Source organism: Hippopotamus amphibius, chromosome 9 (assembly GCF_030028045.1).
Source record: "Hippopotamus amphibius kiboko isolate mHipAmp2 chromosome 9, mHipAmp2.hap2, whole genome shotgun sequence".
Lineage (NCBI taxonomy): Eukaryota > Metazoa > Chordata > Mammalia > Artiodactyla > Hippopotamidae > Hippopotamus > Hippopotamus amphibius.
In genome coordinates, this window is record NC_080194.1 from 139260492 (window position 1) to 139279138 (window position 18647).

General features: G+C 42.7%; 2 protein-coding genes across 3 annotated transcripts in view; one reads left to right on the forward strand and one right to left on the reverse strand.

Moving 5' to 3' along the window:
• Positions 1 to 1851: 1851 nt before the first annotated feature.
• The window catches only part of LOC130829023 (radial spoke head 10 homolog B), a 46790-nt gene continuing 29994 nt past the window's right edge, over positions 1852 to 18647 (reverse strand). The window contains exons 16-20 of one of the 2 annotated variants that reach the window (XM_057695131.1): positions 16895 to 17038; positions 14994 to 15119; positions 13598 to 13691; positions 2917 to 3115; positions 1852 to 2077 (exon numbers count right to left, since the gene is read on the reverse strand). In XM_057695131.1, the coding sequence (XP_057551114.1) occupies positions 1903 to 2077; positions 2917 to 3115; positions 13598 to 13691; positions 14994 to 15119; positions 16895 to 17038 (738 nt within the window). In that variant the 3' untranslated portion in view covers positions 1852 to 1902. The remainder of the gene's footprint in view (positions 2078 to 2916; positions 3116 to 13597; positions 13692 to 14993; positions 15120 to 16894; positions 17039 to 18647) is intronic. The other variant, XM_057695132.1, reaches the window with a different exon arrangement.
• On the forward strand, positions 10960 to 11402 carry LOC130829024 (protein MIX23-like). The gene has a single exon (XM_057695133.1). The coding sequence runs from the start codon at positions 10973 to 10975 to the stop codon at positions 11291 to 11293; it is 321 nt and encodes a 106-aa protein (XP_057551116.1). The 5' UTR covers positions 10960 to 10972; the 3' UTR covers positions 11294 to 11402.

Sequence of the window (18647 nt, forward strand, 5' to 3'; positions counted from 1 at the left end):
GATGGTATGTTTTAGTTTCCAGTGATCTTAGCCTTTCTTTATTGTGTGTTTATTGCTGACTTAGTGATTGCCGCAAAAACAGATCATGGTCTCTGATGTAATCTTTAAAATTGTTGCAGTTTTCAGCCTAAAAAGTAGTGTTTTTGTCAGTGTTCATATCTGTTGCCTCGTGGTGTGTTAGTTCCAGGTCTGTAGTGTGATTGCTTACATTATCTCCATCCTTACTGTGTCCTGATCAGTTTTTTCCACCCTGGATGTAGTCTTCCCTGTAATTCTCTCAGCTCTTGCAAGGCTAGTGTGAGGATGCACGTGAGTGATGCATCTTTTCAGTTGTTGGTCCTTCTATTGTTATCTTTATTTTTATCTGTATCATGCAGATGTTTGCTTTAAATTCTGCTTTGTCTTTTTTTGAAATTATTTTTGCCTGTGTTGGGTCCTTATTGCTGCGTGTGGGCTTTCTCTAGATGTGGCGAACAGGGGCTTCTTATTGTGGTGACTTCTTTGTTGTGGAGCATGGGCTCTAGACATGTGGGCTTCAGTAGTTGTGGCTTGCAGGCTCTAAAGCACAGGCTCAGTAGTTGTGGCACACAAACTTAGTTGCTCCGCAGCATGTGGGATCTTCCTGGACCAGGGATCAAACCCGTGTCCCCTGCATTGGCAGGCAGATTCTTAACCACTGCGCCACCAGGGAAGCCCTGTTCTGTCTAGTCTTGATCTTGCTTGCTATTCCAGTCATCTTGATTAGACTGTCCTGGAACATCTTTTTTCCATACCTTTATTTTCATCCTTTCTGTTTGGTTTTGTTTAAGATGTTTGTCTTGTAAAAAGTAACATTGACGTGAACTTTTTTTTTTAAATCCAATCTAATTATTTCCGGGATTTTGAAGGAGAGAAAGAGGTGAGTTAACCTGTTTGCTTGGTGATGATGGGTATATTTGTTTTTGTTTTTTTAAAAATATGTATTTATTTACTTGGCTGCCTGGGTCTTAGTTGCGGCACACAGGATCTTTCAGTTGTGGCGTGCAGACCCTAAGTTGCGGCATTCAGGATGTAGTTCCCTGACCAGGGATCAAACCCACGCCCCCTGCACTGGGAGCACAGAGTCTTAACCACTGTGCCACCAGGGAGGCTGTGATGACAGGTGTATTTGTACTCTCCCTACCGCCTTTCATGTTTTCCATTCCCATTCTGTTTTCCTTCTTTTCTGGCTTCATGTTGGATGATAGTTTCCTTCCTTTTTGCTAGTTTGGAAGCTTTAGATTGTGTTTTTATTCTTTTGGTGGTTACTCCTATATTTAACACAACTATTAGCTGTGACATTTTCCTAACAGAGATTTAAAAGTATTCACTTAACTGCCAGCTGCACACCTGGCTCGCTCTCCTTTGTTGTTCAGCCTTTTGTCTGTGCAGTGCTGTTTACGATGCTGTGGGAATGGATGGGAAAGGACCGGGGAAGAGGCCATCGAAGAGGCAGCACGTGAAGGACAGGTAGGATATGGACACAAGGGGCAAAGGAGGCGTGCCAGGCTCGGGGGAGGGAGGCCTAAAGAAATGTTTAAACTTCATCCACTCCCCACTGGTGTGACTGGTTTTATCAGATTCTAAATTTAATCACCAGTGCTATACTTTGATTTGAAAAAAAAAAACATAATGAATACACTCATTTAATACCCACCCATGTGTATTTTCATTCAGCTCAGTTGTAAGAACGCAGGCATTTCGGTGATCCAACCATATAAGAAACCTGAAACCCAGTGGGCCCAGGTAGTGGTATTTCAAGAAACACTTAGAGGAGAAGTAAAACACAAATAATTTTATTGGGTAGGAAATTTGTTACAGTCTGGGTCTAAACTCCTTTCACACCTGCTTGTTCTTGTGGCTCGTTTACAAAGCCACTGATGTCTACTTTTTCTTTTTCTTACTTGCCATGGATTTGCTGGACTGGGACACCACTGTGTCCTCTTTCGGGGGGCTCGGCGTGAAATTTGAGGATGGGGCGTCCACCGGTTCCTTGATCACAGTGATGTCGATCTCATAGTCTTGTCTTTTGGCCTCTTCCTCTCTCAAGCTGTTCAGCCTAACAAGAAGCAAACACAAGAAGGTATCTTTTTTTTTTTTTCTTTGAAATTTCAAAACCGGCTTTTATGCTGTATGTGGTGTAAGGTAGTCCATTCCTGGATCTCAGCAGTTTTTGTGAACAGCACTAAATTGCCATCACTTTGCCTGAAATAAAAAGTGATGCCAGAGCTAGACAGTTCAAGACAAAGTTTTTACACATCTAAGGTGACTTGTGAAGCGCTTGTCTCTGAAGCAACTTAGCAAGTAAGGGTAGCCTTTTAAAATACCGTCGTAGCCGTCTTCCTTAAGTCTAATGCTCTCTTCCGCAGCTCAATGGACTTGAGATGTCCTTTACAGAGGGCAGGCGTTTGCACTCAGGACTGACCTGTCTGCATGGAACTGAGCTGGACAGTGGTTCTAGAAAGGTAAGCGTGCGGCCTTCACCGGGTACTCACCACGCATCAGGCGTTGCCCTCGATGCCTCACAAATGCTAGCTCACACAGTCCTCACAAAGCCCCATGAGGTATCACCTCCATCTCACAGGTGCGGAAACAGGCCACAGGGACAGACCTCGCCCAAAGTCACCCAGGCGTTGTAAGTGGTGGGGCTGGGATGTGAACCCGGGTGGTCTGGATCTACGTCACGCTGCCTCCTTGTGGATGCCTGGGGACACAGGCGTCACTGCCACCCTGGACAACCAGGACAGAACCACGTGAGGACCTGCCGCCTTTCAGAAGCTGTAGGCTTTTAGCGAAAGTGTTTGGTCCAGAAGCTTCTGGAAGCTACAGAGGACAGGAAATAAAGACCACCGAGAGCCCAGGAGGGAGGGATGGCGCCACAGGGTTTTACCAAGTTACCTGGCTTCCAGCTCCTCGTTTTCCATCTTCCTCTGATGGGCCATCACTTCATCATGTAGCCTGTTTTCCTTTATCTTCTTCTTGAGGTTTTCTTCATGTTTGTGTGCTTGGAAGAGAGTGTTCACGAAAAAGACGTACACATTACTGATCCACGTGTTGAATTTTTCCTTTTGCCCATCCTTGGATTTTTCTTTTTTCTCTGCAAGAAAGTTTGATTAAAATGAGCATTAATATGATCTTGCAGTAACTGTGGGGTCTGTGTCCCTGTTCCCCAATTCTGTCACTTCCTGTGCCGGGCTGAGTGTCCCCATCCCCCATAGGTGGGTGACGCTGTGCTCCTGGTGGGCTCGTGAGAGTTCAGGTAACTGCAGATGCTGCAGAGACCGCCCGGAACAAGGCTGGCATCAGCGACCACAGCTTTGCTTGTCAGCACTTCCTTCAGGCCTCCTGGTACCTGTATTTTTTTCTAAATAGCTTCAATATTTTGGTGTTCTAAAATTAAAATCTTAGAAAATTTACAACGTTCCCGTGTTTCAGAGAAAGAAAAAAAACTCTTGGCTTTTGCATACATTGTCTTTAAAGGCAGTTGTCATTAAGAACACTTTATTTTAGTTTGTTTTGTTTGGCCGGGCCATGCAGCTTGCAGGATCTTAGTTCCCCGATCAGGGATCAAATCCTCACCCGCGGCAGTGAAAGCGCAGAGTCCTAACCACTGGACCACCAGGGAATTCCAAGAAAATTTTAAGAAGGATTTTAACTCTGAACTGAATAAGAAGGTAGATAAAATTATTGACTTGGTAAGGAGTTGCTTCACGTCTACTAAGGCCAGCAGATATGCACTTTGGAATGTATTTAATATAGTTGATTCCAGGAAGATAATGCTTTGGATAGTTCTTTAATATCAGTAATACTGGGGATCTTTCAAGATGGCAATTGTTTTTTGACTGTGTCTATACTTAGGCTGCCCCACTGTTTGATGTCGGGGATGGGAGAGGAGTATGGGCACAGGTACTCTGGAAATGTAGGATTCTGTGACCTATATCACCCTCCATCCCAGGAGCCACTGTGAAGGGTCCAGAGTGGAAGACTAATAGGGAGAGCCTTGATGCCAATGCCAGAATTTTAAAAAATTATTTATTTACTTATTTACGCTATGCTGGGTCTTTGTTGTGGCACATGGACTCTTAGTTGCAGCATGTGGATGCTTAGTTGTGGCATGCATGTGGGATATAGTTCCCCAACCAGGGATCAAACCTGGGGCCCCTGCATTGGGAGCGCAGTCTTACCCACTGGACTGCCAGGGAAGTCCTGCCAGTGCATGATTTTACAAGGACTAAGAGAAATGAAAATATACCCACGGGCACCCAGTGGCGGTGTGAACTGTGAGGAGTTCGTGGAGTTCAGGAGAGGAATCAAGATGGCAGAGTAGGCGGACATGTGCTCACTCCCTCTTGCAAGAGCACCGGAATTACAACTAACTGCTGAACGATCATCGACAGAAAGACACTGGAACTCATCAAAAAAAAAAAAAAAAAAAAACACCCCACATCCAGAGACAAAGGAGAAGCCGCAACGAGACGGTAGGAGGGGCACAATCACATTGAAATGAAATCTCATAAATGCTGGATGGGTGACTCACAAGCTGGAGAAGAGTTATACCGCAGAAGTCCACCCACTAAAGGGAGGGTTCTGAGCCCCATGTCAGGCTTCCTAAACTGGGGGTCCAGCAACAGGAGGAGGAGTCCCCAGAGAATCAGACTTTGAAAGCCAGCTGGATTTGATTGCAGGACCTCCACAGGACTGGGGGAAACAGAGACTCCACTTTTGGAGGGCACACAAAAAAATGTGCTCACCAGGACCCAGGGGGAAGGAGCAGTGACCCCACAGGAGACTGAATCAGACCTACCTGCTGGTGTTGGAGGGCTGCCTGCAGAGGTGGGGGGCAGCTATGGCTCACCGAGGAGGCAGGGGCACTGGCAGCAGGGGTTCTGGGAAGTGCTCATTGGTGTGAGCCCTCCCAGAGTCCACCATTAGCCCCACCAAAGAGCCTGTAACCTCCAGTGCTAGGTAGCCTCAGGCCAAACAACCAACAAGGTGTGAACACAGCCCCACCCATTGGCAGACAAGCAGATTAAAGTGTCACTGAGCTCCACCCACTAAATTAAAGTTTTACTGAGTGGCCGCACACCCAGCCCAACCCACCATCAGTCCCTCCCATCAGGAAGCACCCATGAGCCTCCTAGATAGCTTCCTCCACAAGAGGGCAGACAGCAAAATCAAGCAGTATCAGCAGTATTTCATCTTGTGGAACTGAAAATCACAGCCACAGAAAGAGAAAATGAAAAGGCAAAAGACTTTGTACCAGATGAAGGGACAAGATAAAACACCAGAAAAACAACTAAATGAGGAGGAGATAGGCACTCTTCCGGAAAAAGAATTCAGAATAATGATGGTGAAGATGATCCAAGACTTTCAAAAAAGACTGGATGCAAAGATCGAAAAGTTGCAAGAAAAGTTTACCAAAGACCTAGAAGAAATAAAGAACAAACAAACAGAGATATGCTACACAGTAACTGAAATGAAAAATACACTAGAAGGAACCAACAGCAGATTAATTGAGGCAGAAGGGCGAATAAGTGAGCTGGAAGACAGAATAGTGATAATCACTGATGTGGAAAAGAATAAAGAAAGAAGAATGAAAAGAACTGAAGACAGCCTAAGAGACCTCTAGGACAATGTTAAATGCACCAACATTCACATTATAGAGGTCCCAGAAGGAGAAGAGAGAGAGAAAGGACCTGAGAAAATACTGGAAGAGATTATAGTTGAAAACTTCCCTAACATGGGAAAGGAAATAGCTACCCAAGTCCAGGAAGTGCAGAGAGTCCCAAGCAGGATAAACCCAAGGAGAAACATGCCAAGACATATAGTAGTCAAATTGACAAAAATTAAAGACAGAGAAATGTTATTAAAAGCAACAAGGGAAAAACAACAAATAACATACAAGGGAACTCCCATAAGGTTAACAGCTGATTTCTCAGCAGAAACTCTACAAGCCAGAAGGGAGTGGCATGATATATTTCAAGTGATGAAAGGGAAGACCCTACAGCCAAGAATACTCTAGCCAGCAAGGATCTCATTCAGATTCGATGGAGAAATCAAAAGCTTTACAGACAAGCAACAGCTAAGAGAATCCAGCACCACCAAACCAGCCCTACAACAAATGCTAAAGGAACTTCTCTAAGTGGGAAACATAAGAGAAGAAAAGGACCTACAGAAACAAAAACAAAACCATTAAGAAAATGGTAATAGGAACATATATATCAATAATTACCTTGAATGTAAATAGACTAAATGCCCCAACCAAAAGACACAGACTGGCTGAATGGATACAAAAACAAGACCCATATATATGCTGTCTCCAAGAGACCCACTTCAGACCTAGGCACATATACAGACTGAAAGTGAGGGGATAGAAAAAGATATTCCATGCAAATGGAAATCAAAAGAAAGCTGGAGTAGCAATACTCATATCAGATAAAATAGACTTTAAAATAAAAAATGTTACAAGAGACAAGAAAGGACACTACATAAAGATCGAGGGATCAACCCAAGAAGAAGAGATAACAATTATAAATATATATGCACCCAATATAGGAGCACCTCAATACATAAGGCAAATGCTAACAACTATGAAAGAGGAAATCGACAGTAACACAGTCATAGTGGGGGACTTTAACACCCCACTTACACCAATGGACAGATCATCCACACAGAAAATTAATAAGGAAACATGAGCTTTAAATGACACAATAAACCAGCTTGATTTAATAGCTATCTATAGGACATTACATCCAAAAACAGCAGACTACACATTCTTCTCAAGTGCACATGGAACATTCTCTGGGATAGATCACATTTTGGGTCATAAAAATCAAGCATTGGTAGATTCAAGAAAATTGAAATAGTATCAAGCATCTTTTCTGACCACAACACTATGAGATTAGAAATCAATTACAGGAAAAAAAACTGTAAAAAACAAAAACACATGGAGGCTAAACAATATGCTACTAAGTAACCAACAGATCACAGAAGAAATCAAAGAGGAAATCAGAAAATACCTAGAGACAAATGACAATGAAAACACAATGATCCAAAACCTGTGGGATGCAGCAAAGGCAGTTCTAAGAGGGAAGTTTATAGCGATACAGTCCTACCTCAAGAAACAAGAAAAATCCCAGATACACAATCTAACCTTACACCTAAAGAAGCTAGAGAAAGAAGAGCAAACAAAACCCAAAGTTAGTAGATGCAGAGAAATCATAAAGATCAGAGCAGAAATAAATGAAATAGAAACAAAGAAAACAATAGCAAAAATCAATAAAACTAAAAGCTGCTTCTTTGAGAAGATAAATAAAATCGATAAACCTCTAGCAAGACTCATCAAGAAAAAGAGGGAGTGGACTCAAATCAATAAAATTAGAAAGGAAACAGGAGAAGTTACAACAGACACTGCAGAAATAAAAAGCACCATAAGAGATTACTACAAGCAACTATATGCCAACAAAATGGACAACCTGGATGAAATGGACAGATTCTTAGAAAGGGATAACCTTCCAAGACTGAATCAGGAAGACATAGAAAATATGAACAGACCAATCACAAGTAATGAAATTGAAACTGATTAAAAATCTCCCAACAAACAAAAGTCCAGGACCAGATGGATTCACAGGTGAGTTTTATCAAACATTTAGAGAAGAGCTAACACCCCTCCTTCTCTAACGCTTCCAAAACATTGCAGAGGAAGGAACACTCCCAAACTCATTTTATGAGGCCACCATCACCCTGATACCAAAACCAGACAAAGATGTCACAAAAAAAGAAAATTACAGACCAATATCACTGATGAATTGAGATGCAAAAATCCCCAACAAAATACTAGCCAACAGAATCCAACAACACTTGAAAAGGATCATACACCATGATCAGGTGGGGTTTATCCCTGGAATGCAAGGATTCTTCAATATATGCAAATCAATCAATGTGATACACCAAATTAACAAATTGAAGGATGAAAACCACATGATCATCTCAACAGATGCAGAAAAAGCTTTTGACAAAATTCAACACCATTTATGATAAAAACTCTCCAGAAGGTGGGTATAGAGGGAACCTACCTCAACATAATAAAGGCCATATGTGACAAACCCACAGCAAACATTCTCAGTGGTGAAAAACTGGAAGCATTCCCTCTAAGATCAGGAACAAGACAGGGATGTCCACTCTCGCCACTACTTTTCAACATAGTTTTGGAAGTCCTTGCCACAGCAATCAGAGAAGAAAAAGAAATAAAAGGAATCCAAATTGGAAAAGAAGAAGTAAAACTGTCACTGTTTGCAGATGACATGATACTATACATAGAAAATCCTAAAGATGCCACCAGAAAACTACTTGAGCTAATCAATGAATTCGGTAAAGTTGCAGGATACAAAATTAACACACAGAAATCTCTTGCATTTCTATACACTAACAAGGAAAGATCAGAAAGAGAAATTAAAGAAACAATCCCATTCACCACTGCAACAAAAAGAATAAAATACCTAGGAATAAACCTAACCAAGGAGATAAAAGACCTGTCCTCAGAAAACTATAAGACATTCATGAAAGAAATCCAAAATGACACAAACAGATGGAGGGACATACCACGTTCTTGGATTGGAAGAATCAACATTGTGAAAAATGACTGTACTACCCAAAGCAATTTACAGATTCAATGCAATCCCAATCAAATTACCAATGGCATTTTTCACAGAACTAGAACAAGAAATTTTACGATTTGTATGGAAACGCAAAAGATCCCAAATACCCAAAGCAATCTTGAGAAGGAAAGACAGAGTTGGTGGAATCAGGCTTCCTGATTTCAGGCTACACTACAAGGCTACAGTGATCAAGACAGTATGGTACTGGCACAAAAACAGAAATATAGATCAATGGAACAGGACAGAAAGCCCAGAGATAAACTACGGTCAACTAATCTATGACAAAGGAGGCAAGTATATACAATGGAGAAAAGGCAGCCTCTTCAATAAGTGGTGCTGGGAAAACTGGACAGCTACATCTAAAGGAATGAATTTAGAACACTCTTTAACACCATACACAAAAATAAACTCCAGATGGATTAAAGACCTAAATGTAAGGCCAGACACTATAAAACTGCTGGAGGAAAACATAGGAAGAACACTCTTTAATGTAAATAACAGCAAGATCTATTTTGATCCACCCCTTAGAGTAATGGAAATAAAAACAAAACTAAATAAGTGGGACCTAATGAAATGTCAAAGCTTCTGCACAGCAAAGGAAAGTATAAGCAAGACAAAAAGACAACCCTCAGAATGGGAGAAAATATTTGCAAACGAATCAACAAAGGATTAATCTCCAAAATATATAAACAGTTTATCCAGCTCAACATCAAAAAAACAAACAACCCAATCAAAAAATGGGCAGAAGACCTAAATGGGCATTTCTCCAAAGAAGACATACAGATGTCCAAGAGGCACATGAAAAGCTGCTCAACGTCACTAATTCTTAGAGAAATGCAAATCAAAACGACAATGAGGTATCACCTCACACCAGTTAGAATGGGCATCATCAGAAAATCAACAAACAGTAAATTCTGGAGAGGGTGTGGAGAAAAGGGAACACTCTTGCACTGCTTTTGGGAATGTAAATTGATACAGCCACTATGGAGAACTATGGAGGTTCCTTGCAAAACTAAGAATAGAACTACCATATGACCCAGCAATCCCACTGCTGGGCATATACCCAGAGAACACCATAATTCAAAAAGACACATGCACTCCAATGTTCATTGCAGCACTATTTACAATAGCCAGGACATGGAAGCAACCTAAATGGCCATCAACAGATGAATGGATAAAGAAGATGTGGTACATATATGCAATGGAATATTACTCAGCTGTAAAAAGCAATGAAACTGGGGCATTTGTAGAGATATGGATGGACCTAGAGACTGTCATACAGAGTGAAGTGAGTCAGAAAGAGAAAAACAAATATCGTATATTAACACATATGTGGACTATAGAAAAACAGTACAAATCAACCAGTTTGCAAGGCAGAAACAGAGACACAGATGTAGAGAACAAACATATGGACACCAAGTGGGAAAAGCAGGGAGGGTTGGGGGGGATGAATTGGGAGATTGGGATACTAAATAGTACACTCTAAATATATGCAGTTTATTGTATGTTAACTCTATCTCAGTAAAAGTTCTAAAAAAAAAAATTATGAACCTTCTACAAGCTGTTTTACTTCTAGATTGGGTTCTACAAAAGGGCATTAAATTACTAATTAAAGATTAATAGCCTGATAGGAATAGAATCTAGGCTGCAGACATAAACTGAATGGCCTAAATGGTTATTATAATTAGAAACACCTAACTGTTAATTGTGGGGGAAGTGGTCACATAAGTTGTGATACCTCCCAGAATAGAATATTTATGCACCTATTAAAAAATGTCTTCAAAGTGATAAGGGCAAAATGCTCATGGTATAAATTTCATAAAGTAGAACTTTTAAATGTTATATAATACCTCAATTTTATAAAAATATTTTCAGATATGTATAGAAAAAACTAAAGGCACATCTTATTAATAATGGTTAACTATGAATGATTCTATTTTCTTTGCTTTTTTTCTAATTTTTCTAAAATGATCGTGTGATACTTTGATCACAATAAATGTTTAACTAATGAATGATATAGCATAGGGAGTATAGCCAATATTTTATAATGATTTTAAATTTAGTATAATCTGTAAAAATACTGGATCATTACATTGTATGTTTGAAATGTAATATTGTAAATCAACTATAATTTAATAAAAAAGAATAAGTTGTACCTAGAACTTATTCACAATCATATGATTAAATAATGTATACAAATCACACTCCTGCCAATTTTCAGATTAAAAGCTGTCATTTTTAATATGACCCAAAAAAAATCCAAATGGACGAAAGAAATGAAGAAGTTGATTTCAGTCATGGGTGAATTACTCAAGGTGATGAGGATGATTGATGACAGACTAGTACATGAGTTAAACACTACGGTTCCAACAGCTTCCTCTGCAGGGGAAACGGATGCCAGTCAAACCTGTGAACAACTTTATGAGTCTCTGATGGCGGCCCATGCCAGCAGGGACAGAGTCATAAAAAACTGTATCGCTCAAACCTCATCCGTAGTACAGCAGCTCCAAGAAGAGAGAGAAAAGAATACGGACGATTTAACGTTATTAAGGCAACTCAGAAGAGAACAGACAGAGTCGAAATGGATGCAGTCAGAACTGAGTGCTGAAGGGTGGTAAACGGCGGGAGCTGGAAGCTGGGTAGTGATCGCTGCCCAGCTCACTTCAAGCCTCCAAAGAATCAATACAAAGATACTTTTTTGAAAAAGGACCGGGTCATCTCATAAGAGTTAAGCATGACAGATGTCAGCCCGGTGGGCCTCCCAGGAAGATTTCTGAGCCGGCAGTCCACAAGACCTTTTGTTGATTTCAGCGCCACTTAGCCAAGACCTCAAGTATAAATAATTCTGATAATTATGGAAAAATCAACTGCTATTTTGTACTGATTTCGTAAAAAAGAAAAAAAATGTTTTGTAACTATTAAATTAATTTTCTGACAAAAAAAAAAGAAAGAAAACATACCCACAACAGCTTGCACACCAGTGTTCACAGCAGCATTATTCCTGAGGCCGGAAATGGAAACCACCCAACTGTTCATCAGCTGATGAGTAGATAAAATGTGGTGTATCCACACAGCACAACACTGCTCAGCAATACAAAGGAACAAAATGCTAACACATGCTACAACATGAGTGAATCCCCAAATAACTGTAAGTGAAAGATGCAGATGCAAAAGAATAGGATTCCATTTATAGGAAATGTCCAGAGAAGGCAAATCCATGGAGAAGGTCAGGGACACCAGGTGGCCCACAGGCACCCCCAGCGCTCCAGGCTCCTCACCCACACACACCTCCACCCTGTGGCCTCACTGTGTGCACTCCTGGTGGTGGTGGTGAGGGTGAGCTTTGGCACGTGACTAGTGAGCACACACAGAAAGCTGGCCCAAATCTGTGGGCCACGGAGGGACCACACACTCCAGCTTTAGCACTGACCTTGGGACAGCGAGGTACGAGAAAAGGTGTTCAACATCACTAATCATCAGGGAAATGCAAATCAAAACCACAAGGAGAGGGGCTTCCCTGGTGGTCCAGAGGTTAGGACTCAGTCCCTAGTTGGGGAACTAAAATCCCACAAGCCACGAGACAAGGCCAAAAAAAAAAAAAAAAAACCATCACAGTGAGATATCACCTCACACCTGTTAGAATGGCTTGCTTCAAAAAGACAAGAGAGGGACTTCCCTGGTGGCACAGTGGTTAGGAATCCGCCTACCAATGCAGGGTATACAGGTTTGATCCCTGGTCCAGGAAGATCCCACATGCCGTGGAGCAACTAAGCCCGTGCATCATGACTACTGAGCCTGTGCTCTAGAGCCCGCGAGCCACAACTACTGAGCCCGTGTGCCTAGAGCCCATGCTCCACAGCAAGAGAAGCCCCCACTCACCACAACTAGAGAAAGCCCATGCACAGCAACAAAGACCCCCCAAAAAATTAATTAAAAAACCAAGACAAGAGCTGCTGCTAAGGATGTGGGAAAACGGGACCCTTGTACACTGTTGGTGGGAATGTAAATTGGAGCAGCTACTATGGAAAACAGTATGGGTTTCCTCAAAAAATAAAAACAATTACCATATGATCCAGCAATTCCACTTCTGGGAATATTTCCAAAGGGAATGAAAACACTACATCGAAGAGATAGCTGCACCCTGGTGTTCACAGCAGCACTATTTACAACAGCCAAGACAGGAAACAACCTAAGTGCCCCTCAACAGATGAATGAATAAAGAAGAGGTGTATATACACAACGGAATAGTATTCAGCCATAAAAAGAGGAAATCCTCCACTTACAACAATATGGATCGACCTTGAGGGCATTATGCTAAGTGAAATAAGTCACAGAAATACAAATATTGTATGATCTCACTTATAAGTAGAATCTATTTTTAAAAAATGCAAACATAGAAAAAGAGATATATGTGGTTACCAGAGGAGGGAGATGGGGGAGATTGGATGAAGGTGGTCAAAAGGTACAAACTTCCAGTTATAAGATAAATAAGTACCAGGGATGTAACACACAACACGATGACTGTAGCTAACACTGCAGAATGAGATCTATGCACGTTGTTAAGAGAGTAAATCCTAAGAGTTCTCATCATAAGAAGAAATTTTTTTTTTTTTGTATTTATGAGATGATGGATGTTAACATATTGTGGTCACCTTTTCACAATACGTGTAAGTCAAGTCATGATGCTGTATGCCTTAAATGTATACAGCACTGTATGTCAATTACATCTCAATAAAACTGGGGGGAAAAATACAGAGAAAAAGATTAGTGCCTTGAAAGGGAACTCTGTTAAGCCAGGGGGCAGACTTAGAAGCAGCTTTCCCAGCCTAATTCTATTTTGAAAGATGGCTGTCCATTTTTATGTTGTATCATTTATAAGCAACAGTTTGCCAATACCAAAGTTCTAGAATTAAAATACTCACCATTTTGAGATAAAAGAAAGGTTAGCCCTTTTCCTGGGGATTTAAAATTCATTTTGGAAGTTTTTCCATCACTTAGAGACTTCTTGATCTTGGGCTTTTATGTAAAGAAAAAAAAAAAGAAGAAATCATAAAGCAAAATATGACTTCTGTATCATTATGGACTAAAACTAATTTTCTACATTATAAATAATTAGAAAAGTATTAATGAAGGCATTATCTTTATGCTATTTTGACTATTTTTAACCTGCGTAAAATTTGACTTTTTAACCTGCAGGTTTGTCGTAGTAAGGAAATGAATAACAGATCTATTGTATCTGTTGAAAGGCTTCCCTCAAGAAACCAAAGATTAGAAAATGCTCCCTGGATCTGTTGGGAAAGTACTTATTAGTCAATCTCTTAGTGGCTTTCATTACCATGTACATGCTGTTCACGCCCACATTTCTGTCTCCAGTAGATCTCACCCTTGAACCCCAGACTTTGTCTCCAGCTGCCACTTGCTGTCACCGCTTGGATGTCTCATCAGGCACCTTAAGTCTGACATGTCCAAACCCAGCTCCTTAATTTTGCCCCCTGAACGCATCTCCTCCCTTTCATGATAAACGGCAGCTCTGTCCTTCCAGTTGTTCAGGCCAAAACAACCTTACAAGTATCTCTGCTTTGTCTTTCCCTCTCAGACTCCACAGTCTCAAAATACCTGCAGAAAATTCCAAGAGCTTCCTTATGGGTTTGTCAACAGCAAAGCCATTGAGCCTACTGACCCCCCTGTTCTGGGCTGCCCCCCCCCCCACCCCGGGCTTCCTTTCCAACACCCGGGATGTGCTCTGCCTCAGGGCCCCGCACAGGACAGACTCCTGCCAGCTGACTACCCAGCTGTGCTCAACTGTCGCTGTATCCAAAGACCTTCCCTTGCCCCCCACCCTGTCACTCAGTCTCCACCACTAGCCTCGCTTTCCGTCACATCACTGGGACAACACCTCCCAAGTGTAAAGACGTACAGTGCTGCAGTAACGGGGGTCAATCCTGAGTTGCACTGCCTGCGTGCAAGCCCCCAGCTCCACTGCTCACCAGCCCTGTGACGGTGGGCAAGGCACTCGAGCTCTCTGTGCCTCAGTTCCGTCCTGGAGCTGATAAAACACCTACAGGTCACCTGGGCGTTAAATGAGCAGACGCCTGGCAAGTGCGTGGCACCTGGTAAGTACCCTGTTGCCATTTGTTCTTCATGTCCTTCCCGTGTCACCACGTCCCTCTCTTCCCCAGAACATGACACCCACGAGAGGATGGGCTTTCCTTTCCTGCTAGACCCCTGGCACCAGAAGAGCCCTCACCACATAGCGGGTGCACAACAGTGGTGGGTACCACTGCCGGGGAAGCGTTCATGGCCAGCTGTAATACAAACCTCTGATTTCCGTATCTTGCTCACGTCCAGCAGGACTCCTAACTTGCTTGAAGAGGACTTGGTGCTGCCGTACTGCGCCTCAGACTCCTGGCTTGTTATGGCGCTGGGACTCTGGTTCTGGGTGTTCTAACCAACGACAAACATGTGGAGGATTTCTGGTCTCCATGGAGACACACCCGTGCACACGATCTTAAGGCGGTATAACTGACTTACAATTACCTGTACATAAAATGTACTATGATGGTGAGTTCTGACACGTCTACACCTGTGAAACCATCACCTCAGACCATGGGCGCATCCATCACCCCAGGTTTCCTGGGCCCCAGGGGTGACCATCCCTCTTCCCTCATCCTTGGGCAGCGACTGACCTGCTTTCTGTCACTGCAGATCACCTGGCCCCTCCTAGAATTTTTTTTTTTAATCAATTTATTTATTTATTGGCTGCATTGGGTCTTCGTTGCTGCACACGGGCTTTCTCTAGTTGCTGCGAGCGGGGGCCACTCTTCATTGTAGTGCACAGGCTTCTCATTGTAGTGGCTTCTCTTGTTGTGGAGCACGGGCCCTAGGCGTGTGAGCTTCAATAGTTGCAGCACATGGGCTCAGTAGTTGTGGCTCACGGGCTCTAGAGCACAGGCTCAATAGTTGTGGCACACGGGCCTAGTTGCTCCGTGGCATGTGGAATCTTCCCAGGGCAGGGCTCGAACCCGTGTCCCCTGCATTGGCAGGCAGATTCTTTACCACTGCGCCACCTAGGAAGTCCCCTCCTAGAATTTTATACCATCGGAATCACAGCGGTATGTGACCCATCTAGTCTGGCTCCTTCCACCCGGCGTGATCATTTTAATTTGCCATGCTGTTGGCATGTGTCATGAGTTACTCCACCGCTGGCTTGTTCTCTGTTGTATGGTTACAGCAGGACTTGTTTCTCTTGATGGATGGGATGCCAGACTGAAAACCAGATGTGAACTTGATCGGATGGTCTCTGAGGATGTCCCCTTGGCCAGCGTGTTTGCGTGTGGTCACTGGAGCCCGTGGTGCTGCCATCCACGAAGTCAAGGATGAGTTTAAGGTGGACATTCCACTCCCTTCACAGCAGAGCCCTGGACCCAGCCTACAGCCTGTGACTGGGCTCCCAGGTGGCCTGGAGGGGGCGTATCTGGCTGATAGGTAGACTGTGAGCTGCTGAAGTTGAACGTGAAGCTCTCCCTGCATGAGGGTCCCAGGCATGTCCCGGGACTCACGGTCAGAGGCATCCCTTAGATGACCAACCACGAGAGGGCTCCCTGAGTGTTCTCCACTTCCACTGGCCCCCAACACGCCCTTGTAGCTCCAAATGCAGGACTCAACGATCAGAAACCCTTCTGGCTCACTACCCTGAAACCCCCACGTGCGAACGGACCCAGTGGCAAGACCTTTCAGTCAGTGGACCACGTCCCTCCTCCCCTGAGGCCTCGGTGTGAAGCCCAGAGTCTAGGCCCATGAGCAGGTCCTGTCCTCTGGGACTCACCCAGCATCCCGCACGCGCTCAGGAGCTGTTCCTTGGCATCTCTGCTCTGGGATGGGTGATCCACTCCTGTAAACACTAGGTCACGGGATGAGACATTTCATAACAAAACACCTAAGATGCTGTGAGCCCTGTGGTCCAGCCAGGGGAGCCCCCAGCATGTTGGCAGGCGCTCCAACACTCATTATGTATCTCCACCATCACGGGTCATGACCAGAAAATACATTTTCCCTAACTTAGAAAAAGGATGACACACTCCTTTCCAAATATGAAAAGAAATCTTAAATTAAGTTATTTCCTGAAGGGTCACAAAAGCCCACCAACATAGTTTTGATGATGGTATAACCATTCCAGAATAAAACCGTTCCTTACTCTGTAAATTCCAAGGTATTGTTACCTGATTTATCATTGTATAAGTGCTTCCAGCTTTGTTTCCAGACAAGTCATCATTTGGAACATTTAAAGAGAATTTAGTCGATTGGTCAGTAACAGAGATGAGTGCGAAGCTTAACAGAGCTTCAAAGAATTCCAGGAAAACCAGCTGAAACATAAGAAAATATAAAGAGTCTTATTCATCCTGAAACACCTCGAGGTGGACCAGAGGTTCTCCCAGGTGTCTATCTCTGTTCTCCAGAAAGTTCCACCTCATTCAACACTTGGGTGTTGTGGCACCTGTTTACAATAAAAACTACAGCATTTAAAAGATCTGTGAGGAGGTAAACCCAAGCACATATGGGCACCTTATCTTTGACAAAGGAGGCAAGAATATACAATGGAAAAAAAGCCTCTTCAATAAGGGGTGCTGGGACAATTGGACAGCTACATGTAAAAGAATGAAATTAGAACACTTCCTAACATCACACACAAAAATAAACTAAAAATGGATTAAAGACCTAAATGTAAGGCCAGACACTATAAAACTCCTAGAGGAAACCACAGGCAAAACACTCTACGACATACATCAAAGCAAGATCCTTTTTGACCCACCTCCTAGAATAATGGAAATAAAATCGAGAATAAACAAATGGGACCTCATGAAACTTAAAAACTTTTGCACAGCGAAAGAAACCATAAACAAGACAAGACAACCCTCAGAATGGGAGAAAATACTTGCCAACGAAGCAATGAACAAAGGATTAATCTCCAAAATATACAAGCAGCTTATGCATCTTAATACCAAAAAAGCAAATAACCCAATCCACAAATGGGTGGAAGACCTAAATAGACATTTCTCCAAAGAAGACATACAGATGGCCAACACACACATGAAAAGATGCTCAACATCATTAATCATTAGAGAAATGCAAGTCAAAGCCACAATGAGGTATTACCTCACTCCGGTCAGAATGGCCATCATCAAAAAATCTAGAAACAACAAATGTTGGAGAGGGTGTGGGGAAAAGGGAGCTCTCCTGCACTGTTGGTGGGACTGTAAGTTGGTATAGCCACTATGGAAAACAGTTTGGAGGTTCCTTAAAAAACTAAAAATGGAACTACCATATGATCCAGTAATCCCACTCCTGGGCATATACCCTGAGAAAACCATAATCCAAAAAGAAACATGTACCATAATGTTCATTGCAGCACTATTTACAATAGCCAGGACATGGAAGCAACCTAAATGCCCATCAACAGATGAATGGATAAAGATGTGGCATATATATACAATGGAATATTACTCAGCCATAAAAAGGAATGAAATGGAGCTATATGTAGTGAGGTGGATAGACCTCGAATCTGTCATACAGAGTGAAGTAAGCCAGAAAGAGAAAAATACTGCATGCTAACTCATATATACGGAATCTAAAAAAAAAAATGGTACTGATGAACCCAGTGACAGGGCAAGAATAGAATGCAGATGTAGAGAGTGGACTGGAGGACACGGGGTTGCGGGGGGTGGGAGGAGAAGGGGAAGCTGGGACGAAGTGAGAGAGTAGCATAGACATATATACACTACCAACTGTAAAATAGATAGCTAGTGGGAAGTTGCTGTATAACACAGGGAGATCAACTAGATGATGGGTGATGCCTTAGAGGCCCAGGACAGGGAGAGTGGGAGGGAGTTGCGGGAGGGAGGGGATATGGGGATATATGTATAAATACAGCTGATTCACTTTGGTGTACCTCAAAAGCTGGTACAAGAATGTAAA

Bases quoted from the DNA above. Each gene is read 5' to 3' on its own strand.
- LOC130829024 (XM_057695133.1), top strand. From the start codon at position 10,973: ATGGGTGAATTACTCAAGGTGATGAGGATGATTGATGACAGACTAGTA.